The 27,333-nt window shown below is 42.2% G+C and overlaps 1 protein-coding gene across 2 annotated transcripts in view; it reads left to right on the plus strand.

Moving 5' to 3' along the window:
• nav2a (neuron navigator 2a) overlaps positions 1 to 27,333 on the plus strand; it is a 229,138-nt gene that overhangs the window by 107,328 nt on the left and 94,477 nt on the right. For both annotated transcript variants that reach the window (XM_060941848.1, XM_060941847.1), the window contains 4 exons: positions 2,569 to 2,695; positions 5,221 to 5,527; positions 6,065 to 6,704; positions 13,463 to 13,801. In XM_060941848.1, the coding sequence (XP_060797831.1) occupies positions 2,569 to 2,695; positions 5,221 to 5,527; positions 6,065 to 6,704; positions 13,463 to 13,801 (1,413 nt within the window). The remainder of the gene's footprint in view (positions 1 to 2,568; positions 2,696 to 5,220; positions 5,528 to 6,064; positions 6,705 to 13,462; positions 13,802 to 27,333) is intronic.

Consider the following 27,333-nt stretch of genomic DNA (forward strand, 5'->3'; position numbering starts at 1 on the left):
GTAATTATTCTTCTTCCGGGTTTACGGTGTTTACAGATCCCAGCGTGCTCGCGGGGCGTGTGTGGGCATGTGAGGACACTCCTCCTCACCAATCAGTGCACAGGGGAGTGTCTCCTCACGCCCCCAGCCTCACTCGGCACGGCTTGGCTTGCTTCAGCCCCACTCCAAAACCGTGCGAGTTTTGGGTGCTGAGTAGGGCTGAAGCGAGCTGAGTCATGCTGCTCTAAGCTAGTCGAAACGCGAGCCGTGTCGGGCTGAAGCGAGCTGAAGTGAGCTGAAAAAGGGTAGTGGAAAAGGGCCAAAAGTGTACCTGAGGGAACTGATGCACATTTAAAGGCAAAGGGTTGCCATTCCAGATATTCACTTTGTTTGTTTAGTGATGTTTATTGCCTTTTATGTAGAAATGTGTAATTTCATTATTCTTGATGACCTCCTCTGTCAGGTACGAGGTAGGCAAAAGTATATATTTAATAACAAAGTGCAAACACACAGGCAAACAATCCAAATCAGCAGGCAAACTCATGAGCGTAATGCAAGCAAAGGGTCGGGCGAGGCACAAACAGGATATCAAAGGCAGAGCAAAAAAAATGGGAACGAGGAACAGAAATCAGAAAGAAGGGTAGAAAGGCTAGGTGATGCGTACTGACGTAGCGTAATACTTCGCAGTAATACTGCATCTGAACAGTCCTTAAATAGGTGCACATATAGCTTCTTAATTAAGTTCAGGTGCACATCGTTAATGGCGCGCATGCTGGAGTCCATGCGACGCGCACGCAGCCCAGGGCACGCCTTCAGGTGTACGCACCACAGCACGCAGGACTGACATACTCACTTTATTACATTTCTTTACATGTGTCACTTGCACAGCACTGAACATGCAACTCCATGATGTCATTGGTATGATTTCTATAGTGGTGCTTGGAAGTTTGTGAACCCTTTAGAATGTTCTATATTTCTGCATAAATGTGACCGAAAACATTATCAGATTTTCACACAAGTCCTAAAAGTAGATAAAGAGAACCCAGTTAAACAAATGAGACAAAAATATGATACCTGGTCATTTATTTATTGAGGAAAATGCTCCAATATTACGTATCTGTGAGTGGCAAAAGTATGTGAACCTTTGCTTTCAGTATCTGGTGTGACCCCCTTGTGCAGCAATAACTGCAACTAAATGTTTGCGGTAACTGTTGATCAGTCCTGCACACCGGCTTGGAGGAATTTTAGCCCGTTCCTCCGTACAGAACAGCTTCAACTCTGAGATGTTGGTGGGTTTCCTCACATGAACTGCTCGCTTCAGGTCCTTCCACAACATTTCCATTGGATTAAGGTCAGGACTTTGACTTGGCCATTCCAAAACATTCACTTTATTCTTCTTTAACCATTCTTTGGTAGAACGACTTGTGTGCTTAGGGTCGTTGTCTTGCTGCATGAACCACCTTCTCTTGAGATTCAGTTCATGGACAGATGTCCTGACATTTTCCTTTAGAATTCGCTGGTATAATTCAGAATTCATTGTTCCATCAATGATGGCAAGCCGTCCTGGCCCAGATGCGGCAAAACAGGCCCAAACCATGATACTACCACCACCATGTTTCACAGATGGGATAAGGTTCTTATGCTGGAATGCAGTGTTTTCCTTTCTCCAAACATAACATTTCTCATTTAAACCAAAAAGTTCTATTTTGGTCTCATCCGTCCACAAAACATTTTTCCAATAGCCTTCTGGCTTGTCCACGTGATCTTTAGCAAACTGCAGACGAGCAGCAATGTTCCTTTTGGAGAGCAGTGGCTTTCTCCTTGCAACCCTGCCATGCACACCATTGTTGTTCAGTGTTCTCCTGATGGTGGACTCATGAACATTAACATTAGCCAGTGTGAGAGGGGCCTTCAGTTGCTTAGAAGTTACCCTGGGGTCCTTTGTGACCTCGCTGACTATTACACACCTTGCTCTTGGAGTGATCTTTGTTGGTCGACCACTCCTGGGGAGGGTAACAATGGTCTTGAATTTCCTCCATTTGTACACAATCTGTCTGACTGTGGATTGGTGGAGTCCAAACTCTTTAGAGATGGTTTTGTAACCTTTTCCAGCCTGATGAGCATCAACAATGCTTTTTCTGAGCTCCTCAGAAATCTCCTTTGTTCGTACCATGATACACTTCCACAAACACGTGTTGTGAAGATCAGACTTTGATAGATCCCTGTTCTTTAAATAAAACAGGGTGCCCACTCACACCTGATTGTCATCCCATTGATTGAAAACACCTGACTCTAATTTCACCTTCAAATTAACTGCTAATCCTAGATGTTCACATACTTTTGCCACTCACAGATATGTAATATTGGATCATTTTCCTCAATAAATAAATGACCGAGTATAATATTTTTGTCTCATTTGTTTAACTGGGTTCTCTTTATCTACTTTTAGGACTTGTGTGAAAATCTGATGATGTTTTAGGTCATATTTATGCAGAAATACAGAAAATTCTAAAGGGTTCACAAACTTTCAAGCACCACTGTATATTTATCACATTTGTCTCTCTCTCTCTCTCTCTCTCTCTCTCTCAGTTGGGATGACAGCAGTTCTGTCAGCAGTGGGATTAGTGATACAATCGACACTGATGACATCAACACTAGCTCCTCTATCAGTTCGTACACACACACATCTGCTGCACACAGAGGCCTGAACACCCAGGTGAGAAAACACACACACACACACACACACACACACACACACACACACACACACACACACACAAACTTTGGGGGCAGAAACTTTGACCTCATGTCTCATAACCTCTGTCCAAATGTGCTTACACAGAAAGCATCTATTACTTTTACCACAAGTCCCATATCGAGTTGGGACGGACTTCTAGCAGCTAAGATACATTTATAGAGTTAATCTTAAAACTGAATTTACAGAATTAATCAGAGCTTCATGCGATATTAAACAGAATTGTGAGGAGCGATTGGTGTTCGCGATTTCTCTCACATTCCAGCTACCACTCTTCCTTTCCTGAGTCTTTTGGTACCACCTACCTGTTTTAAAAATTTTTTTTTAAGATTTAAATTAATTCATCACCAAAAATACATTACAATACAAATTAAAAATAAATAAATAAATAAATAAATAAAGAGGAACAATTATGGACTCAAACAGATAATTCAAACTAAAATGGGGTGTGACGGGGGAAAGAAACAGAAATTGCGTCCCAATTGCAATCTAACCCCCTACAATACTACATACATTAAGAATATACTCTAAAAGTACATACAAGTAAATAAGAATATGGCAAAGAAGTAAAATGTATATCAAGCTAAATTAATATCTAACCTGGAGGACTCTAAGTTCCAGTGGCGGCTGGTAGTCTTTCAAACAGGGGAGGCTGGTCGGTTACGATATTTCCAGATTTTAAAAGAAAAAACACATAAATTTTGCCCATACTCTTGCCTCTGATCTGGCTGATTGTTGGCAGGGTCACAAACTGTGAAATAACAGGTTCTTTTGGCCCATTAGCCTACTGTCCAATATACATGATGGTGGTGTTGGGGGGAGGGGTATATTTTAACATTTTATATTTTAAAATTGTGGCATGTTGTTTAAAAATTGATCATTATTGAAAGCAGCTCTTTGTCAGGAACCTCAGCAGTAACAGCAGAGTCTTCTGGAATAGGCACAAGCACTGACCTTGGGGAGCCAAACATAGAGCTGGGTGCCACACATTTCATTCAGTGACACTTTCCCTATATTTTACTTATTTTGACTGAGAAACGTTTTATTGACAATTTTGATAACCCTTCACTTTTAATCCAGGTCTGTAGTGTGAAATGTTCTCGGCTGTGTTTTTGTTTAAAAATGTTTTCCAAATTGTAGCTGTGTTTAATTCATATCCAGAAAAATATATATTCCAATATAATATACTCAGCATAAACATTTTAAATAGATCCTATATTTTTGGTCCATCCATGACATATTACTAAAGTAGCCTATTTACTGTTGTTGATGTGGGTCACTTGCTGTTAGCCAATTCACTTTCTCGTACCAGGAGAGCTGAAAGGAACGAGTATTATTCCCTACCTTTTTCACCAAGTCAATTTGAGGCGTTGGTCTACCCTGCTCTTTAATTTTAATTTTTTCCTCGAAAGGAAGACTGGCAAATGGCTTCGCCAAAATTAAATCAGCAATGCTTGGCATCCGTGCGCAGCTTTCTTGCTAGCTGACTAGCCCCCTCAAGTTCAAGTTCAGTCACTCAAATAAACGACATTTCTGGAACTAAGATAGCAAACTTGACAACACTATATTTACACTTTATTTACAATGAAAATATATACAAACTAAAAAAGCTGGTAGAAACCGTATGTAATGAATGAAATCAAAATGTAAGCTGATCTCTTACAATACACCACAGCACTTGCGAATCCGTATGGGACTGAGCTGAGATTCACCGCTGCCTGTCTATAGTTGAAACGAGCTGTCAATCAAAGAAAATATCCGGCCGCTTTCACCAATCACCAGTCTCCTCGCGGAAACTGCCATGTCCCTCCCATGTGAGGCTCGGAGTCCGTGGGTGGGCGTTTTCGCAGTATTTGTCCAATAATCGTCTTGCATTTTGAGATTGAAAAGCGCAGAGCTCCCAAATGTCATTGAAGTGCACTGAGGCTGGGCTGCATCGCGGTGTCACGAGGGGGAAAAACTCACGCACACATTAGGCGAACTGGGGAAAGTTATAACGGAATGATTTCGCACTGTAGTTGGGTTGAGCACATATATTTCTATGTTTCTGGATCTGAAATAGCAATGTTATAAGGTCGGCTATAACATAAGCCTAGCGCAATTCATCCTACACGATGTTCGTCATTTTTAGAGGAGGCTGAGCCTCCCTCGCTGTCTTAGAGCAATCGCCCGTGCTAAGTTCCTTGCCTGACAAATAAATATTAATTAGACTGGTCTTAAAAGTAGTAAATAGGTTAATTTCCTTCATACCAATTTGATTGATCTGGAAATAACATGTTGGGAAATTCCGGTTATGCAAGAGTATGTATACGCATTCGTCAAAATCTTTCACGTTACATCCGAACGCATTATTAATACAATCACGGCACACAGTCACAACTTATCAAACGTGTGAAAGATAAGTAGCAAAATTATAATCCAATATTAGTTAAATCCTGGTTGCCACATGGTGTTGGGTTGTTCATATTTTATTGTCGTGTTTCTAGCCACAGACTGATGCTGAGAAACATTCAGCAGCTGAGCAAAACTCAAGCTGGTCTTGTGATGAAGTCAGGAAATCAGACGGAGGTTCGGACAGCGGCATGAAAATGGAGTCCGGCTCAAAATGGCGGCAAAACCCTTCTGATGTATCAGATGAGTCGGATAAGGGAGGCTCTGGGAAGAGGGGTGGTGCCGTCTCTCAGACCGGTTCATGGAGGCGGGGCATGAGTGCACAGGTTGGCGTGACTACACCACGCACGAAAAACACAACAGTTACCTCAGGACCAGGCATGATGAAAACACATGGCACCGGTAGGTGTGCTTTAGTTACGCTTCTACATTGGCCATCTTTAGACTGTATACAAAACATGAGAAAACACAGCATCTGTCCGAGTCTTCTTGATTTGAATGTACGTACTTTGTAATTGTTGGTGTGTGTTTCTCATAATGCACTGCCAGCCATGGGTTGGTTTACAAACATCAGATGCGTGTTTTATGAAATAACACAATTTTCTGTCTTAATTCTATATTATATTCTATAGTTTTGTGCTATATTATCTGTAGCGTAGTGCTATAAGTCATTATTTTTTTTTCAGTATCCTTGTGTTCTCTGATTGTGCAGATTTATGTAGTGGACTAAACTCATACACTAATCACTAATTAGGCGAGTAGCGAACATGCTATATTTACATATTGGTGAGTTTCTAAAACAGTGGGTGAATTCTGTTGGTTAGTAACTCTGGTTTTTGAAGCAGTGTGTGAGAACAAATTATATTTATTTAGCTCAATAAGTGTTACTTGTTACGAGAAATATTGAAGACTTTTATTTGTGCTGTCTGTCTTTTGTAGCTAAAACAGATGACGCTAAAGTGTCAGAGAAAGGTCGCATTTCTCCCCACGCTAACAACGTCCAGAGCTGTGACTCTGCCCCCTCCCGTGTTTCCTTCGGCTTTAAGAAACCCACCTCTGGGTCCATAGCTGGCCCTACTGCCATGGCAACGACCTCCAGCAGTGCCATGGTGTCAGCTAGCAGAGTCACGGTCATCAGTGGCTCAGCCACACTGGGGAAAATCCCTAAATCCACAGCCCTGATGGTGGGTGGAGTCAGATCTGGTTTGAAAGGTTCAGCACCAGAGTGTGCCACAGTGACTCAGGAGGATGGCGTCCTAGCAACTAGTGTCAGGTCGACGCTGCAGTATCGTAGTCTGCCACGACCTTCACGCTCCACCCACAACCGCTCATCGACCAGCAGCATTGAATCAGCATTGAATCAGGGCAGCCGAGGCCCTGCCATCAATGTTAGTGTCTCGGTAAATAAGACACGAGAGTCCATCCCCAACGCGAAAACCAATCAGACGGACAAGGAAAAGGGCGGAGTCTCAGAGGCGGACAACTTGAGAGCACACGTGGTTGGCTCAAGTTCAACAATTCCGCAGACAACGAGACAAGGAAGCAAATATACGGAGGGCTCATCACCTACTTTGCGCAGGTACACACACACACACACACACTTTCTGTGCGAGCAAACTAAATCATTTTTGTGAGGTCCAAATCTAACCCTAACCTCAGTAAGCAAAAGGAAACATTTCGGGTCTTTCGTTTTATTTTTAATTTTTTTAATAACAGCTGCAGTAAAAAAGGCGGTTTTCCTCCATTCATATGTCCCCACAAAGGTCAGAACTGTCTGTTATTCTTATCCATGTGGGGACATTTGGTCCTCATCGTGATGCACACACACCTGCGTTCAAATGGTCTTCGACCTGTGAGCTGCTGCCCCAGTGGCCTATAGTGGTACTTGTGCAGAAATATCTTAAATATTGGTTTAGCGCAAACTGGGCCATTATCCATTATCGATAACACCTATCCATCAGGGTTGTGGGGGAAGCTGGAGTCAATCCTAGCTGACTTCAGACAAGAGGTGGGGTCACCTGGGCAGGTCACGAGTCGATCGCAGAGTGTTGGCGCAGTGTTGGTGCAGTGTTGGCAGCAGGCCTGGAATTTCGTCATTTTCGGGGCAAGGCCATTTGGCCTTTTGTGCTGTCAATTTTTTGAGGGCACGAAGGCCAAAAGCCAGGGCACCAAGGCCATAAAATAAAACAATGATTTTAAGTTCACGTCTATAATGAATTTAATTTAAGGACTAATGACTCTTCTGAGGAAGATTGGAGTCTCAGTTGAAACTATCAAGCAGGTAAAGAAACATCTCCTACACTATTATGTCTGAAGATAAGAAAATATTGAACACATCTAAACTTATCAATCCATCACTCACTTCAAAAATTGTAAAACTTATTAAACCTATATCCTCCCATAATTTTTGTTCAATTGACACCGAATGTGCAAGAGCATCTTCAGACTGTACTACTACGCAGATTTTTGATTAATCAAAATTGAGCCAGGAGTGGGCGGCACGGTGGTGTAGTGGTTAGCGCTGTCGCCTCACAGCAAGAAGGTCCGGGTTCGAGCCCCGTGGCCGGCGAGGGCCTTTCTGTGCGGAGTTTGCATGTTCTCCCCGTGTCTGCGTGGGTTTCCTCCGGGTGCTCCGGTTTCCCCCACAGTCCAAAGACATGCAGGTTAGGTTAACTGGTGACTCTAAATTGACCGTAGGTGTGAATGTGAGTGTGAATGGTTGTCTGTGTCTGTGTGTCAGCCCTGTGATGACCTGGCGACTTGTCCAGGGTGTACCCCGCCTTTCGCCCGTAGTCAGCTCCAGCTTGCCTGCGACCCTGTAGAACAGGATAAAGCGGCTAGAGATAATGAGATGAGATGAGCCTGGAGTACACCAAAATGTTTGACTGTAAATGGAACATATACTAGCATGCAGGCTACTGATTAACCCATAAGAGCCCAGACCGATTTCTCAATCAAGGAAAATTATTGAGGAAATAAAATGAACTAAATACAGTAGACGACAAAGAAAACATTTCTGACCTTTTATTTTTTAAAATAGTACTTTCATGTCTCAAGATCTGAAATATTAAATTGCACATTTGTGGAACACTGCAACGCTATTACACTGTTAACCCCAAAGTTCATTCTGTGCAAACAGTTTGAGTAAATACCACTTTTAAAGATGAGTTTTATTGCATTACTTAAACAGTATGAGTCTATGAAGAGTATATGAGACAGTCATTGGGTTACTCATTTTTGTAATTTAACCAAACTTAAACTATCATGTTTTACCTCAGGCCACAGTGCTGCCCTGTTGTGATTGGCTCAAAACTCAAGACAAGTCTGTGCTTGTCTGTTGACGGCTACAGAGGAAGTTGCGCCATTTTCTAATTTACACAGAGCAATTTAAGGTCTTTGCACTTTGCATGCTCCTTGGACAATATGCCTGCATTTTTCTGTTTCTGTTTTTACACTTTGGTTAAACAGCAAAAAGAAACGTACAATACTCGTAACAAAACAATGCTAACTGCATAGATTAAAAAAGTGGCTATGAACAGACAACAGCACATATCACGTATCATATTATGGCAGGAACAAGCGGTAGTAACATCCATGACCTTACGCTTAAAGCTCGACAAAGGAAAAACTTGACAGCAAGCTAATTAGCATGTTAGCGGCTACAGTCAGTACTCGGCACGTTAAAAGTGGGTCAACGTTGTAACGACATAACGTTACTGTACAAGCAATGCTTATTTAACGGTAACAAACTTAAGCCCTACATGTTGAAATTCCTCTCTTATTTGTTCGTTAATTTATCACACAGTCTTACCTCAGTCAACTTCTTCCCTCCTTCAGTGAAAATTCAACGTCTCAGACGCGGACACAAGTGGGCAGGGGATGCGTTTGATTAAGTCTCCTGGTTGGCTGGTGATAGATTGGCGTCATTATAGCACGTCGGAGCGGTTCATGCCAGGCTCGAGTCCGAGCCACCACTGATGAGTTGCCCAATAAGAATCCAGAATGTCATCAAAAGGCGTATTTTTTTCTCAATAGACGCAGGTGATGTTAAAGCCTATTGGCAGTCACCAGGCAGACTACAAAACCGCAGGGCATCAAGGCCACTGTGGCCTTACGGCAGATATTTTTTTCCAAGGGCACAAGGCCAAATTGAGAGGGCACGAGGGCCATGGCTCTCGTGGCCCTCGTGAAATTCCTGCCCTGGTTGGCAGCATGTTGGCATAGTGCTAATGCAGTGTTGGCATGGTGCTGATGCAGTGTTGGTGTGGTTTGGAGCAGTGCTGGTGCAGTGACACAGTGCTGGCACGGTGTTTATGCAGTGTTGGTGCAGTATTGACATTGTTGGCACAGTGTAGAGGCAGTATTGGCACAGTGTTGGTGTGGTGTTGGCGTGGTGTTGATGCAGTGTTGGCATGGTGTTGTTGCAGTGTTGGCGCAGTGTTGACGCAGTGTTGGCGTGATGTTGACGCAGTGTTCATGCATTGTTGGCACATTGTTGACTGTGTTGATGCAGTGCTCACACAGTGTCGATGCAATGCTGGCACAATGCTGGTCCAGAGTTGGCACAGTATTGACAGTTTTGCTGCAGTGTTGGTATAATATTGGTGAAATGTTGATGCAGTGCTGGCGTGGTGTTGGAGCGGTGTTGATGCAGTGTTGGCATGGTGTTGATGCAATGTTAGCACATTGCTGGTGCAGCATTGATGTAGTGTCAACAGTGTTGGCATGTGTTGATGCAGTGCTGGCACAATGCTGGTATAGTGTTGGAGCAGTGTTGGTACAGTGTTGATGCAGTGTTGGCATGGTGTTGATTCGGTGTTGGCACAGTACTGCCATGGTGTTGGTGTGATGTTGGTGCAGGGTTGATGCAGTGGTGGCATGGAATTGGCTCAGGGTTCACATGGTGTTGATGCAGTGTTGGCACAGTATTGATGTGGTGCTGGCGCAGTGTTTGCGCAGTTTTGTTGCAGTATTAACAGTGTTGGTGCAATGTTGATGCAATGTTGGCACAGTGCTGTTGCGGTGTTGGCACAATGTTGGAGCAGTGCTTGTGCAGTGTAGGTGTGGTGCTGATACGGTGTTGGCACAGTGTTGGCACAGTGCTGGTGCAGTGCTGGAGCAGTGTTGATGCGGATGTTGGCACAGTGCTGGAGCAGCGTTGGCGCGGTGTTGGAGCAGTGCTTGTGCAATGTTGGTGTGGTGTTGACAGTGTTGGCACCATGTTGGCATGGTGTTAACAGTGTTAGTGTAGTGTTGGCATGGTGTTGATGCAGTGCAGGTGCAGTGTTGATGCAGTGCTGCCACAGTGTTGGCACACTGTTGACACAGTGTTTGCCTAGGTTTTGGCACAGTGTTGATGCAGTATTAGCATGGTGTTGGCAGGTGTTGATGCAGTATTAATGCATTGCTGGCACAGTGTTGACAGTGTTGATGCGGTGCTGGCACAGTGTTGATGCAGTGTTGATATGGTGCTGGCATGGTGTTGATACGGTGCTGGCACGGTGTTGGTGCAGTGTTGATATTGAGTTGAAGAGTTTTGGCGCAGTGTTGATGCAGTATTGGCATGTGTTGATGCAGTGTTAATGTGTTGTTGACAGTGTTGATGCAGTGCTGACACAGTGTTGATGCAGTGCTGGCAGAGTGTGGATGCAGTGTTGATGCGGTGCTGGCGCAGTGTTGATGCACTGCTGGCACAGTGCTGGCGCAGTGTTGATGCATTGCTGGCACAGTGTTGACACTATTGATGAGGTTTTGGCACAAGGTTGATGCAGTATTGGCATGGTGTTGGCACGTGTTGATACAGTGTTAATGCATTGTTCGCATGTTGGCAGTGTTGATGCAGTGCTGGCACAGTGTTGACGTAGTGTTGATGCATTGCTGGCACAGTGTTGATGCAGTGTTGGAGCAGTGCTTGCACAGTGTTGGAGCCGTGGTAGCGCGGTGTTGGAGCAGTGCTTGCACAATGTTGGTGTGGTGTTGATGCACTGTTGGCTCCATGTTGGCATGGTGTTAACAATGTTGGTGTAGTGTTGGCATGGTGTTGATGCAGTTCTGATGCAGTGCTGACACAGTTTTGACGCAATGTTGATGCAGTGCTGGCGCAGTGTTGACGCAGTTTTGAAGCAGTGTTAATGCATTGCTGGCACGGTGTTGACGCAATGTTGATGCAGTGCTGGCGCAGTGTTGACGCAGTTTTGAAGCAGTGTTAATGCATTGCTGGCACGGTGTTGATGCAATGTTGATGCATTGCTGGCGCAGTGTTGACGCAGTGTTGATGCATTGCTGGCACAGTGTTGACGCAGTTTTGATGCAGTGCTGACGCAGTTTTGATGCAGTGCTGACGTAGTTTTGATGCAGTGTTGACGCAGTTTTGATGTAGTGCTGACCAGTGATGGGAATAACGGCGTTACAAATAAACGGCGTTACTAACGGTGTTACTTTTTTTAGTAACGAGTAATCTAACTAATTACTTTTTACATCGTTATAACGCCATTCCCGTTACTTACAATAAAATACTATGCGTTACTTTATTAAAGCTGTTCTCATCTGGCACGCTGCTCGCTCAGCCTTTCTTTACTCTGCTTTAGTGTGGGGCGGGGAGACGCGAGACAACGGCACAGTAAGCCAATCAGAGTAGATTTGGACAACATACGTAGGTAGGCCACGCCTACTGCACTACTGCGCGCTCTTTCAATCGGAAGACCCAGCGATGGCGAGCGGTCAGCCCAACACTGCGCTTTCACACTGGAAATACAGCCAGTACTTTTCATTACTTGAAATAAAAGGCAAGAGTGTTTACGTGCAATGCACATTATGTCGAGGAACAAAGCGTTTGTCCTCGTCAGTGGCCAGTAATTAGTAACATAATTTTAATAACTACAAAAATATATTACATTTGATAGATGTCTTATCTCACATTGTCCCACAAAAATATTTAATATAGTGTAGATAACATTACTAATTGGTTCTGTTAAGTGTCCATTTCAGTCATTAAACACATTTAACATTCACTTTTATTATGATTACACTAATTGAATTTGATTTTTTTTGAGGGGGAACAAAATGTAACGGAATAATTACTTTCCCTGGTAATTAGTTACTTTTATGACAAAGTAACTCCGTTACTAACTCAGTTACTTTTTGGGAAAAGTAACTAGTAACTATAACTAATTACTTTTTGAAAGTAACGTGCCCAACACTGGTGCTGACGCAATGTTGATGCATTGCTGGCACGGTGTTGATGCAGTTTTGATGCAGTGCTGATGCAGTTTTGATGCAGTGTTGATGCATTGCTGGCACTGTGTTGATGCATTCCTGATGCATTCCTGGCATGGTGTTGGCACAGTGTTGGTGCAGAGTTGGCACAGTGTTGACAATGTTGATGCAGTGCTGGAGCAGATGAGGTGTTGGCACAGTGTTTATGATGTTTCTTAATGTACAGTAGCTGCACTATTACTTTTTTTTCATAACCCGCTGGCCGAAAGGCCCAAAGGGGGATTATGTCGTGGCGATGTACGTCCGTCCGTCCCGGGAAGGGTACTCACCTTCTGAAATCAACTCCTCTCACAATTTTTGGAGGAATTTCACAAAACTTAACAGGATTCTTTGTTATATGTCGGTAATACGCATATTGCAATTTTGTTCAATTTAGTCGCATTTTATGAGAGTTATTGCGGAGTTGCCAGCAGGGGATATTGTGCTCTCAGAGCACTCTTGTTCTTGTATAACCTTCTGTTGATGCGTAAATAGGCTCACTCTCAAAAGATGATCTGAATTTCGGTGATCTATCCAATAACTGTATTTTCCTACATGGTACAAGTGTAATAATGTTCACTTTTGGTCTGAAGAATATATAGTTAAAGTTCTTCGACATAGGCCTTTAATTCTTCCACAATATATAGGGATTTGTTAAAATGTCGACATGGAAAAGATTGCATTTTGAGATAAATAAATAAAATTTTATTTGCTTGCAATGAGATCAGATATAATTTGATATACAACATGGCAGCTTTTAATAAGTTTAACGTAAGATGTAGGTGAATGGAAACAATGAATACCAAAAATCCAAATTTGACTCGCTTACTGACTGGCTAACTAGCTTTTGCTTGCTATTTACTATCAAATTATTTATTTATTTATTTATTTATTTATTTATTTATTAATAATAATTTGTTAAATTGTTGCACAATTTATTATTAATTAACATTAATGCCTGCCATAAGGCCAGAAAAATGCATTTCCCAAATTTCTCTTTGAGCTGACATTCTCAACTTTTTTTTTTTTTGTACTATTCATACTCCCAGTCTTTTTCAGTCTTTTCATCTTGTTTGTCTCTAGACTTTTTGGAGGTAAAGCTGCTAAACAGGCCACTGCCACAGAGAACCTGAAGAACTCAGTGGTCATTTCAAACCCTCATGCCACATTGGGACACCACTCTGTGCCCTCTGCTGGGCTTCTAGACTCACCCTCAGCAGGCAGTAGTGGGGGTGCAGGGGGCAGTGAGCAAGCGTCCAGCCCTGGCTCAGGCTACTCGGGGGGTACAGGCACATGGGGCCACCCCTCTGTCAGCAGCATGCACACCAGCACTGAATCCATTGATATGTCAGTCAGCAGCGGGCATCACCGTGACAACAGCCACCAGCCAATCACTCGCACTGGAAGCGCCAAGACGGACAGGTGAGTCGGATAATTTGGAATCATAGGTATCCGGATGGGGTATTTGGACAGGGGTAATTCTGGAAGATTGTTTGGATGAAGTTGTTTCATGTGTTGGATGCCATATTCAGTTGGGGTATTTAAACAGGGTATTTCTTCCGAGTTTTGGAATAGGCGTATTGGGTTTTAGAATTCACATGTGATGTTTTTCAGAAATTAACAGGCATATTCGAGACAAGTAGGATAATTAATGGGTCTTTAAATAGGACGTATAGATCGAGGTATTTGATTCGGAGAACTGAGCAGAGTAGGATAGAGATTTGGATATTTGCATATGGGAGTTATGTGTTTTTGTAGAATGAATGAAGTATTCGGAAGGAGTAATTGAATGAGATAATTTGGATGGATTTGTTTAATTGTATAGTTGAACATTATCTTGATGAGATCTTTGAACACAGTGTTGGGATGAACATGCATTTGAAATGTATATTTGATTGCATGTCCAAACTGGATGATCAAGGCAAAAAAAAAAAAGAGTATTTACAGACATGGACAAATTTGTTGGTACCCTTCCACAAAAAAAAAAAAAAACTATCTCTGCAATAACTTGAAACTGGCAAAAGTTAATTAATTGTTTATTCCACGTTTATCATAAATCAGACTTTGCTTTTGATTCAACTGAATATTTTACATAACAAAACAAATGAAAATGGCATGGACAAAAATGATGGTGATGGTGTAACTTACTTAATATTTTGTTGCATAATCTTTAGCAGCAATCATTGCTAACAAGCGATCTCTGTAACTCTCATTGAGACTTCTACATCTACCAACAGGTAGTTTGGCCCACTCTTTCAGAGCAAACCGCGCCAGCTGTCTCAGGTTTGAAGGGTTCATTCTCCACACTGCATGTTTCAGCGCTTTTCAGAGATGTTCGATAAGATTCAAATCAGGGCTCAGAGAAGGCCACTTCAGAATAGTCCATTGTTTTGTTCTTCACCATTCTTGGGTGCTTTTAGCTGTGTGTCTTGGGTCTTTATCCTGTTGCAGGACGCATGACCTGCGACTGAGACAGACCTTTCTGACACTGGGTAGTACGTTTCGCTCCAGAATGCCTTGATAGTCTTGAGATTTCATTGCGCCCTGCACAGATTCAAGGCACCCCATGCCAGATGCAGCAAACCAGTCCCAAATCATAACGAAGCCTCCTCTGTGTTTTATGGTAGGTGCAGTGTTCTTTTCTTTGAAAGCTTCATTTTTTTTTCTTTTGTGGATAGAGAGCTGATGTGACTTGCCAGTAAGCTTGAGTGTTGTCTCATCTGTCCAAAGGACATGTTCCCAGAAGTCAAGTTTATTTGTATAGCGCTTTTAACAATAAACATTGTCGCAAAGCAGCTTTACAGAATTTGAACGACTTAAAACATGAGCTAATTTTGTCCCTAATCTATCCCCAATGAGCAAGCCTGTGGCAAGGAAAAACTCCCTCAGACGACATGAGGAAGAAACCTCGAGAGGAACCAGACTCAAAAGGGAACCCATCCTCATTTGGGCAACAACAGACAGCCTGACTATAATATTAACAGTTTTAACATGAAGACAGTTTCATTGATGTTGTAACTCTTCATTGATGGAAACTTGAGTGCAAAACTGTTCATGACAACTGCAGTCCTAAAGTTAGCAATTCAACAGTAGTCCTCAGCCATAAAAGCATTACTGTAAGAGTCCAGAGCGTCTTCCAGGTATAACCCTCAACTGTCCTCATGGGGCCGTCCTCCACAGGAGCGATGCGATGAGACTCCGACCAGACACAGGGCACCAGGATGGATCAGGCAAGTCCGAGGGGCAGAAGAGGCCAGCATCTCAATCCAAGGACCAACATGTAACTCAGAGGGACAGATGGGGGGGGGTTGGGAAGACAAAGAGAGAGAAAGAAAACACAGGTTGTTAGGTATGCCCTAAAAATGACACAAGTATTAAATCTGTGTGGTAGGCTCGCAGAGATGAGTCTCTTGACATCAGGCATAACACACAATGGCATGTTAATATGGTTAAAAAATATCATGACCTGCTCTGGCCGGATGCTTGATTGGGTGATGGGAACACACTCCTCAGCAATGATGAGATGCAGATGGGACCCTTAGGGCTGGCCAAGACAATTCAGTTACATTTCACCGGGTCTGGGACATGCGACAGAATGTCTGACGGCCAATTCCCTGCAGGCTATGATAGCCAGTCGAGGTCTCCACCCTCTCCACCAAAAGATTTTCTGTTGACTCCATGTAACTCAGAGGGACAGATTTTTTTGGGGGGGAAGAAAATGCAGGTGGTTAGGTATGCCCAATGTCACCTGAATAAGTAGGAACAGTATACATATTGCACCGAGTACAAGCAGGGACTCCGGCAACTAACTATGACAGCATAACTAAAAGGGGAGAGCCAGAAGGTAACACAGGCATGAGGGAGCCCCGGGACATAAAGCAGCCAGCCACTACACCGTCAACAAACTCGAATGAGCAAGCGAGTGGGGACTGACAGCATCCATACATCCCAGTTTACCAAAACACTGTATGTCTGAGGACCCTCCAGATCTACTCCTTTACCTCATAAACACCATTAACAAAAGGCTTGACTAAACAAATATGTTTTCAGCCTAGACTTAAACACTGAGACTGTGTCTGATTCCCGATCACTACTTGGAAGGCTGTTCCATAACGGTGGAGCTTTGTAAGAAAAACTTAATGCATTGTGCACAGAAGCATTGTGGCTTGTCAATATGCATTTAAGTAAATTCGAGTCTGACTTTTTTAAGTTTTTCTTTCAACAATGGAGTCCTCTTGGTCTTCTTCCATTGGCTGTCGCTTAAAAAGTGACACAGTGCAATCAGACATGGATGTACCTTGACCTTGGAGTTCAACTTTTATCACATTTGGTAGTTGTCCTCGGCTGTTTTTCTACCATTGTCACTATCCTTCTGTTCAATCTGTGATCGATTTTCCTCTTGCAGTCACATGCAGGAAGGTTGACTACAGTCACATGGAACTTAAACTTCTTAATAATATTTGCAGCTGTAGTCACAGGAACATCAAGCTGCTCGGAGATGGTCTTATAGTCTTTGCCTTTAAAATGCTTGTCTAAAATGTTCTTTCTGATTTCTTCGAAAACCTCTCCCCTTTGCTTTTTCTGGTCCATGTTCAGCGTGGTGCACACGATGATACCAGTTGGCAGAGTGATGACTTTTCTCCATTTAAATAGACTGAATGACTGATTACAAGATTGAAGACACCTGTGATACTTATTAAGGTTAAAAAATGAGTTTGAAATATCACTATAATCTAATCATTTATAATCTTTTCTAGGGTACCAACAAATCTGTCCAGGCTATTTTAGAATATCTTTGTAAAATAAACAGTAAATCATTTCTTTGCATACTTTTTTTTGTTTGTTTTTTTTACTCTGTGACATACCAAAGGCATGCAAGTTTACACGAGAAAGTTGCTTTTAATTTCATTATTTTTCAGGAGAAAGAAAGTGTTTCAACGAACTGTAAGGGTACCAACACATTTGTCCACAACTGTAAATACTCCATTTATATAGAAAATTTGGAAAATGTGTTTGAAGAATCATTTTGTTTAGAATATTCAGACCCCTGGGTTCAGTCTGTGGTGATTTGAGATAAGTAGGTATTTGAATGGAATTTGTAGACGGAGGTATTTGATTTGCATAACTGAGCAGAATAGGATAGGACATCAGTCTGTGGTGATGTCAGTCTGTGATTATATCAGTATGTGCTGATGTCAGTCTGTGATTATCAGTCTGGTGATGTCAGTCTGTGATTATACAGTATGTGCTGATGTCAGTCTGTGATTATACAGTATGTGCTGATGTCAGTCTGTGATTATACAGTATGTGCTGATGTCAGTCTGTGATTATACAGTATGTGCTGATGTCAGTCTGTGATTATACAGTATGTGCTGATGTCAGTCTGTGATTATACAGTATGTGCTGATGTCAGTCTGTGATTATTCAGTATGGGCGATGTCAGTCTGAGGTGATGTCAGATGGTGATTATCAGTCTGTGATTATATCAGTATGTGCTGATATCAGTTAGTGGTGATGTTAGACTGTGTTTGTATCAGTCTGTGGTGATGTCAATATGTGATTATTCAGTATGCGCGATGTCAGTCTGAGGTGATGTCAGATGGTGATTATCAGTCTGTGATTGTATCAGTATGTGCTGATATCAGTTAGTGGTGATGTTAGACTGTGTTTGTATCAGTCTGTGGTGATGTCAGTATGTGGTGATGTCAATGTATGATTATATCAGTTTGTGCTGATATCAGTCTGTGGTGATGTTAGACTGTGCTTGTATCAGTGTGTGCTGTCAGTCTGAGCTGATGCCAGTCTGTGATTATCAGTATGTAGTGATGCCAGTCTGTGATTATACAGTATGTACTGATATCAGTCTGAGGTGATGTCAGATGGTGATTATCAGTCTGTGATTATACAGTATGTGCTGATAGTCTGAGGTGATGTCAGATGGTGATTATCAGTCTGTGATTATATCAGTATGTACTGATATCAGTTAGTGGTGATGTTGGACTGTGTTTGTATCAGTCTGTGGTGATGTTAGTCTGAGGTGATGTCAGTATGTGGCGATGTCAATGTATGATTATATCAGTTTGTGTTGATATCAGTCTGTGGAGATGTTAGACTGTGCTTGTATCAGTGTGTGCTGTCAGTCTGTGATTATCAGTATGTAGTGATGTCAGTCTGTGATTATACAGTATGTGCTGATGTCAGTCTGAGGTGATGTCAGTCTGTGAGTGTCAGTCTGTGATTATGCAGTATGTGATTATACGGTATGTGCGACGTCAGTCTGTGATTATCAGTCTGTGGTGATGTCAGACGGTATTTGTACCAGTCTGTGGTTATATCAGTATATAGTGATGTCATTCTGTGTTTGTATCAGTCTGAGGTGATGTTAGACTGTGTTTGTATCAGTATGTGGTGATGCCAGTCTGTGGTAATCTCGGTCTGTGGTTTTATCAGTCTGTTGCGGTGTCAGTATGTGGTGATGTCCGTCTGTTTGTATCAATCAGTGATTATATCAGTCTGTGGTGATGTTAGACTGTGTTTGTATCAGTCTGTGGTGATGTTGGTCTGTGATCATATCAGTATGTGCTGATGTCAGTCTGAGGTGATGTCAGTCTGTGATTATCAGTCTGGTGATGTCAGTCTGTGATTATTCAGTATGCGCGATGTCAGTCTGAGGTGATGTCAGATGGTGATTATCAGTCTGTGATTATATCAGTATGTGCTGATATCAGTTAGTGGTGATGTTAGACTGTGTTTGTATCAGTCTGTGGTGATGTTGGTCTGTGATCATATCAGTATGTGCTGATGTCAGTCTGAGGTGATGTCAGTCTGTGATTATCAGTCTGGTGATGTCAGTCTGTGATTATTCAGTATGCGCGATGTCAGTCTGAGGTGATGTCAGATGGTGATTATCAGTCTGTGATTATACAGTATGTGCTGATATCAGTCTGAGGTGATGTCAGTCTGTGATTATTCAGTATGCACGATGTCAGTCTGAGGTGATGTCAGATGGTGATTATCAGTCTGTGATTATATCAGTATGTACTGATATCAGTTAGTGGTGATGTTGGACTCTGTTTGTTTCAGTCTGAGGTGATGTCAGTATGTGGCGATGTCAATGTATGATTATATCAGTTTGTGCTGATGTCAGTCTGTGGTGATGTTAGACTGTGCTTGTATCAGTGTGTGCTGTCAGTCTGAGCTGATGCCAGTCTGTGATTATCAGTATGTAGTGATGCCAGTCTGTGATTATACGGTATGTGCTGATGTCAGTCTGAGGTGATTTCAGTCTGTGATTATACAGTATGTGCTGATGTCAGTCTGTGATTATCAGTCTGGTGATGTCAGTCTGTGATTATTCAGTATGCGTGATGTCAGTCTGAGGTGATGTCAGATGGTGATTATCAGTCTGTGATTATATCAGTATGTGCTGATATCAGTCTGAGGTGATGTCAGATGGTGATTATTAGTCTGTTATTATACAGTATGTGCGATGTCAGTCTGAGGTGATGTCAGTCTGTGATTATTCAGTATGCACGATGTCAGTCTGAGGTGATGTCAGATGGTGATTATCAGTCTGTGATTATATCAGTATGTACTGATATCAGTTAGTGGTGATGTTAGACTGTGTTTGTATCAGTCTGAGGTGATGTCAGTATGTGGCAATGTCAGTGTATGATTATATCAGTTTGTGCTGATATCAGTCTGTGGTGATGTTAGACTGTGCTTGTATCAGTGTGTGCTGTCAGTCTGAGCTGATGTCAGTCTGTGATTATCAGTATGTACTGATGTCAGTCTGTGATTATACAGTATGTGCTGATGTCAGTCTGTGATTGTCAGTCTGTGATTATACAGTATGTGCGATGTCAGTCTGTGATTATCAGTCTGTGGTGATGTCAGACGGTATTTGTACCAGTCTGTGGTTATATCAGTATATAGTGATGTCATTCTGTGTTTGTATCAGTATGTGGTGATGTCAGTCTGTGGTAATCTTGGTCTGTAGTTTTATCAGTCTGTCGCGGTGTCAGTATGTGGTGATGTCAGTCTGTTTGTATCAATCAGTGATTATATCAGTCTGTGGTGATGTCAGTCTGTAGTGATGTCAGTATGTGGTGATGTCAGTCTATGCTGATATCAGTCTGAGGTGATGTTAGACTGTGTTTGTACGGTATCAGTCTGTGATGATGTTAGACTGTGTTTATATCAGTCTGTGGTGATGTTGGTCTGTGATCATATCAGTATGTGCTGATGTCAGTTTGAGGTGATGTCAGACTGTGTTTCTATCAGTCTGTGGTTATATCAGTCTGAGGTGATGTTAGACTGTGCTTGTATCAGCACATGATGAAGTCAGCCTGTGATCATATCAGTATGTGCTGATGTCAGTCTGCGGTGATGTCAGACTGTGTTTGTATCAGTCTGTGGTTATATCAGTCTGAGGTGATGTTAGACCGTGTTTGTATCAGCACGTGATGAAGTCAGCCTGTGATTATATCAGTATGTGCTGATGTCAGTCTGTGATTATATCAGTTTGTGTTGATATCAGTCTGCAGTGTTTCCCCAAAGTTTACTGGCTTGGGGGGGTTCTGGGTGAGGATGGTCACCTGCAGGACCCCCTCCCCACGGCTCCTATTACAGAGCATTTGGACCTGAACAAACAGTTAAAGGAGTCATATTTAAGTCTTCACATTTATTTTAGAACAGTAATTGCAACAATTTTTACAATATAGCTGTGTTTTTTTTACAACAGAATTATTTTACAACAATTTGTTTTACAATAGAACATCCATCCATCCATCCATCCATCCATTATCCACAACCGCTTATCCTGTGCAGGGTCGCAGGCAAGCTGGAGCCTATCCCAGCTGACTACGGGCGAAAGGCGGGGTTCACCCTGGACAAGTTGCCAGGTCATCACAGGGCTGACACATAGACACAGACAACCATTCACACTCACATTCACACCTACGCTCAATTTAGAGTCACCAGTTAACCTAACCTGCATGTCTTTGGACTGTGGGGGAAACCGGAGCACCCGGAGGAAACCCACGCGGACACGGGGAGAACATGCAAACTCCGCACAGAAAGGCCCTCGCCGGCCACGGGGCTCGAACCCGGACCTTCTTGCTGTGAGACGACAGCGCTAACCACTACACCACCGTGCCGCCCCACAATAGAATGTTTCTTTGAGAAATCTTTTTTTAACAAGTCTCAAGAGATTAAAATGGCATATGAACCATTAATAGTTCTAATTGATTTATAATTCTAATTAGAAAGTTGGATAGCTTATTTCTTCTTTCTGTAATTTGTTTTCACTTCCCCCTCCACTGCCTATCAGTACTTTGATTTATGTGTTGAGTGAAGAAGTACAGTAGTAGACTGACTGTTTGTTTGAAATAACGTAAAAAATAAGTCATTTTCTATGGCTAGCTAACTTGAAGATGTTTACAAAGTGATATCATATTCTAACATGATCTCACTATGAATATTCATAACCTAACGTTAGCTAACTTAATATAGTGTGTGTTTGTGTGTGTGTGTGTGTGTGTGTGTGTGAAGACCTCACTCGCACACTTTAAAAAAAAAAAAAAAAATTTATTTATTTTTTTACATTTTTTTTTTTGAAAACATGTCGTATAGCCGGGCAGCACGGTGGTGTAGTGGTTAGCGCTGTCGCCTCACAGCAAGAAGGTCCTGGGTTCGAGCCCCGTGTCCGGCGAGGGCCTTTCTGTGTGGAGTTTGCATGTTCTCCCCGTGTCCGTGTGGGTTTCCTCCGGGTGCTCCGGTTTCCCCCACAGTCCAAAGACATGCAGGTTAGGTTAACTGGTGACTCTAAATTGACCGTAGGTGTGAGTGTGAATGGTTGTCTGTGTCTATGTGTCAGCCCTGTGATGACCTGGCGACTTGTCCAGGGTGTACCCCGCCTTTCGCCTGTAGTCAGCTGGGATAGGCTCCAGCTTGCCTGCGACCCTGTAGAACAGGATAAAGCGGCTAGAGATAATGAGAATGAGAATGTCGTATAGCCTCCATCTTTTGCTGCTTGGGGATTCTCACATTGCTAACTATTGTTTGAATCGAATTGTTTGAACCGTTTTTGAGCGCACAAGAGGAGAAGGAAGCAGACAGAGATGTTTCTGCATGGTCCTAGTGACTGCACCCTCTCCTGTTTTTGAGCAGGCTCTCTTTCCGCATGGTCCTAGTGCCTGTATGTTTTTTTTTTTAGGGGGGGTGGGGGGGTGGAGGGTGGTTGTGGAGTGCCCCCCAGTATAATGGTAGGGGAAACACTGCAGTCTGTGATTATATCAGTATGTGGTGATGTCAGTCTGTGGTGATCTCGGTCTGTGTGTTTTTCAGGCTGTGTTTGTATCAGTTTGTGGTTATATCAGTCTGTGGTGATGTCAGACTGTTTGTATCAGTCTGTGGTGATGTCAGTCTGTTTGTATCAGTCTGTGATTATATCAGTCTGTGGTGATCTCGGTCTGTAGTTTTATCAGTCTGTCGTGGTGTCAGTATGTGATGTCAGTCTGTGTTTGTATCAGTCTGTGGTTATATCAGTCTGTGGTGGTGTCAGTGTGTGATTATGTCAGTCTGTAGATAAGTTCAGTCTGTGGTGATGTCAGTCTGTGGTGATCTCGGTCTGTGTGTTTTTCAGGCTGTGTTTGTATCAGTTTGTGGTTATATCAGTCTGTGGTGATGTCAGACTGTTTGTATCAGTCTGTGGTGATGTCAGTCTGTTTGTATCAGTCTGTGATTATATCAGTCTGTGGTGATCTCGGTCTGTAGTTTTATCAGTCTGTCGTGGTGTCAGTATGTGATGTCAGTCTGTGTTTGTATCAGTCTGTGGTTATATCAGTCTGTGGTGGTGTCAGTGTGTGATTATGTCAGTCTGTAGATAAGTTCAGTCTGTGGTGATGTCAGTCTTTGTTTGTATCAGTCTGTGGTGATGTCAGTCTGTGTTTGTATCAGTATGTGGTTATATCAGTCTGTGGTGATGTCAGTCACCACAAAGATTTCAGTCTTTGTTTGTATCAGTATGTGATGATGTCAGTCTGTGGTGATGTCAGTCTTTGTTTCTATCAGTCTGTGGTGATGTCAGTCTTTGTATGAGTATGTGGTTATATCAGTCTGTGGTGATGTCAGTCTTTGTTTGTATCAGTCTGTGGTGATCTCAGTCTGTTTGTATCAGTCTGTGGTTATATCAGTCTGTGGTGGTGTCAGTATGTGATTATGTCAGTCTGTAGATAAGTTCAGTCTGTGGTGATTTCAGTCTTTGTGTGTATCAGTCTGTGTTGGCGTCAGTCTGTTGATCTCAGACTGCGGTGATTTCAGTCTTTGTTTGTATCAGTCTGTGGTGGTGTCAGTCTGTGTTGATCTCAGACTGTGATTATATCAGTCTGCGGTGATGTCAGTCTGTGGTTGTATCAGTATGTGGTTATATCAGTCTGTGGTTGTATCAGTATGTGGTTATATCAGTCTGTGCTTGTATCAGTATGTGGTTATATCAGTCTGTGCTTGTATCAGTATGTGGTTATATCAGTCTGTGGTGATGTCAGTCTTTGTATCAGTATGTGGTGATGTCAGTCTGTGCTTGTATCAGTATGTGGTTATATCAGTATGTGGTGATTTCAGTCTTTGTTTGTATCAGTATGTGATGATGTCAGTCTGTGGTGATGTCAGTCTTTGTTTCTATCAGTCTGTGGTGATGTCAGTCTTTGTATGAGTATGTGGTTATATCAGTCTGTGGTGATGTCAGTCTTTGTTTGTATCAGTCTGTGGTGATCTCAGTCTGTTTGTATCAGTATGTGGTTATATCAGTCTGTGGTGATGTCAGTCTTTGTATCAGTATGTGGTTATATCAGTCTGTGGTGATGTCAGTCTTTGTTTGTATCAGTCTGTGGTGATGTCAGTCTGTGTTTGTATCAGTATGTGGTTATATCAGTCTGTGGTGATGTCAGTTTGTGTTTGTATCAGTATGTGGTTCTATCAGTCTGTGGTGATGTCAGTCTTTGTATCAGTATGTGGTGATGTCAGTCTGTGCTTGTATCAGTATGTGGTTATATCAGTCTGTGGTGATGTCAGTCTGTGCTTGTATCAGTATGTGGTTATATCAGTCTGTGGTGATGTCAGTCTTTGTATCAGTATGTGGTGATGTCAGTCTGTGCTTGTATCAGTATGTGGTTATATCAGTATGTGGTGATTTCAGTCTGTGGTGATGTCCGTCTGTGCTTGTATCAGTATGTGGTTATATCAGTCTGTGGTGATGTCAGTCTTTGTATCAGTATGTGGTGATGTCAGTCTGTGCTTGTATCAGTATGTGGTTATATCAGTATGTGGTGATTTCAGTCTTTGTTTGTATCAGTATGTGATGATGTCAGTCTGTGGTGATGTCAGTCTTTGTTTCTATCAGTCTGTGGTGATGTCAGTCTTTGTATGAGTATGTGGTTATATCAGTCTGTGGTGATGTCAGTCTTTGTTTGTATCAGTCTGTGGTGATCTCAGTCTGTTTGTATCAGTATGTGGTTATATCAGTCTGTGATGATGTCAGTATGTGGTGATGCCAGTCTGTAGATAAGTTTAGTCTGTGGTGATGTCAGTCTTTGTATCAGTATGTGGTGATTTCAGTATGTGGTTCTATCAGTCTGTGGTGATGTCAGTCTTTGTTTGTATCAGTATGTGGTGATGTCAGTCTGTGTTTGTATCAGTATGTGGTTCCATCAGTCTGTGGTGATGTCAGTCTTTGTATCAGTATGTGGTGATGTCAGTCTGTGCTTGTATCAGTATGTGGTTATATCAGTCTGTGGTGATGTCAGTCTTTGTATCAGTATGTGGTGATGTCAGTCTGTGCTTGTATCAGTATGTGGTTATATCAGTATGTGGTGATTTCAGTCTTTGTTTGTATCAGTATGTGATGATGTCAGTCTGTGGTGATGTCAGTCTTTGTTTCTATCAGTCTGTGGTGATGTCAGTCTTTGTATGAGTATGTGGTTATATCAGTCTGTGGTGATGTCAGTCTTTGTTTGTATCAGTCTGTGGTGATCTCAGTCTGTTTGTATCAGTATGTGGTTATATCAGTCTGTGATGATGTCAGTATGTGGTGATGCCAGTCTGTAGATAAGTTTAGTCTGTGGTGATGTCAGTCTTTGTATCAGTATGTGGTGATTTCAGTATGTGGTTCTATCAGTCTGTGGTGATGTCAGTCTTTGTTTGTATCAGTATGTGGTGATGTCAGTCTGTGTTTGTATCAGTATGTGGTTCTATCAGTCTGTGGTGATGTCAGTCTTTGTTTGTATCAGTATGTGGTGATGTCAGTCTGTGTTTGTATCAGTATGTGGTTATATCAGTCTGTGGTGATGTCAGTCTGTGTTTGTATCAGTATGTGGTTATATCAGTCTGTGATGATGTCAGTATGTGGTGATGCCAGTCTGTAGATAAGTTTAGTCTGTGGTGATGTCAGTCTTTGTATCAGTATGTGGTGATGTCAGTATGTGGTTATATCAGTCTGTGGTGATGTCAGTCTGTGTTTGTAACAGTATGTGGTTATATCAGTCTGTGGTGATGTCAGTCTGTGTTTGTATCAGTATGTGGTGATGTCAGTCTGTGTTTGTATCAGTCTGTGGTGATGTCAGTATGTGGTGATGCCAGTCTGTAGATAAGTTTAGTCTGTGGTGATGTCAGTCTTTGTATCAGTATGTGGTGATGTCAGTATGTGGTTATATTAGTCTGTGGTGATGTCAGTCTTTGTTTGTATCAGTATGTGATGATGTCAGTCTGTGTTTGTATCAGTATGTGGTTCTATCAGTCTGTGGTGATGTCAGTATGTGGTGATGTCAGTCTGTAGATAAATTTAGTCTGTGGTGATGTCAGTCTTTATTTGTATCAGTCTGTGGTGGTGTCAGTATGTGATTGTCAGTCTGTAGATAAGTTTAGTCTGTGTTGGTGTGAGTCTGTGTTGATCTCAGACTGTGATTATATCAGTCTTTGTTTGTATCAGTCTATGGTGATGTCAGTCTTTGTATCAGTCTGTGGTGGTGTCAGTCTGTGTTGATCTCAGACTGTGATTATATCAGTATTTGTTTGTATCAGTCTGTGTTGGTGTCAGTCTGTGTTGATCTCAGACTGTGATTGTATCAGTATTTGTTTGTATCAGTCTGTGGTGGTGTCAGTCTGTGTTGATCTCAGACTGTGATTATATCAGTATTTGTTTGTATCAGTCTGTGTTGGTGTGAGTCTGTGTTGGTGTGAGTCTGTGTTGATCTCAGACTGTGATTATATCAGTATTTGTTTGTATCAGTCTGTGTTGGTGTCAGTCTGTGTTGATCTCAGACTGTGATTGTATCAGTATTTGTTTGTATCAGTCTGTGTTGGTGTCAGTCTGTGTTGATCTCAGACTGTGATTGTATCAGTATTTGTTTGTATCAGTCTGTGGTGGTGTCAGTCTGTGTTGATCTCAGACTGTGATTGTATCAGTATTTGTTTGTATCAGTCTGTGTTGGTGTCAGTCTGTGTTGGTGTGAGTCTGTGTTGATCTCAGACTGTGATTATATCAGTCTTTGTTTGTATCAGTATGTGGTTATATCAGTCTGTGGTGATGTCAGTCTGTGTTGAACTCAGACTGTGATTATATCAGTATTTATTAGTATCAGTCTGTGTTGGTGTCAGTCTGTGGTGGTTTCAGTCTGTGTTGATCTCAGACTGTGATTATATCAGTATTTGTTTGTATCAGTCTGTGTTGGTGTCAGTCTGTGGTGGTTTCAGTCTGTGTTGATCTCAGACTGTGATTATATCAGTATTTGTTTGTATCAGTCTGTGTTGGTGTCAGTCTGTGGTGGTTTCAGTCTGTCTTGATCTCAGACTGTGATTATATCAGTACTTGTTTGTATCAGTCTGTGTTGGTGTCAGTCTGTGGTGGTTTCAGTCTGTGTTGATCTCAGACTGTGATTATATCAGTATTTATTAGTATC

Source organism: Neoarius graeffei, chromosome 15 (assembly GCF_027579695.1).
Source record: "Neoarius graeffei isolate fNeoGra1 chromosome 15, fNeoGra1.pri, whole genome shotgun sequence".
NCBI lineage: Eukaryota > Metazoa > Chordata > Actinopteri > Siluriformes > Ariidae > Neoarius > Neoarius graeffei.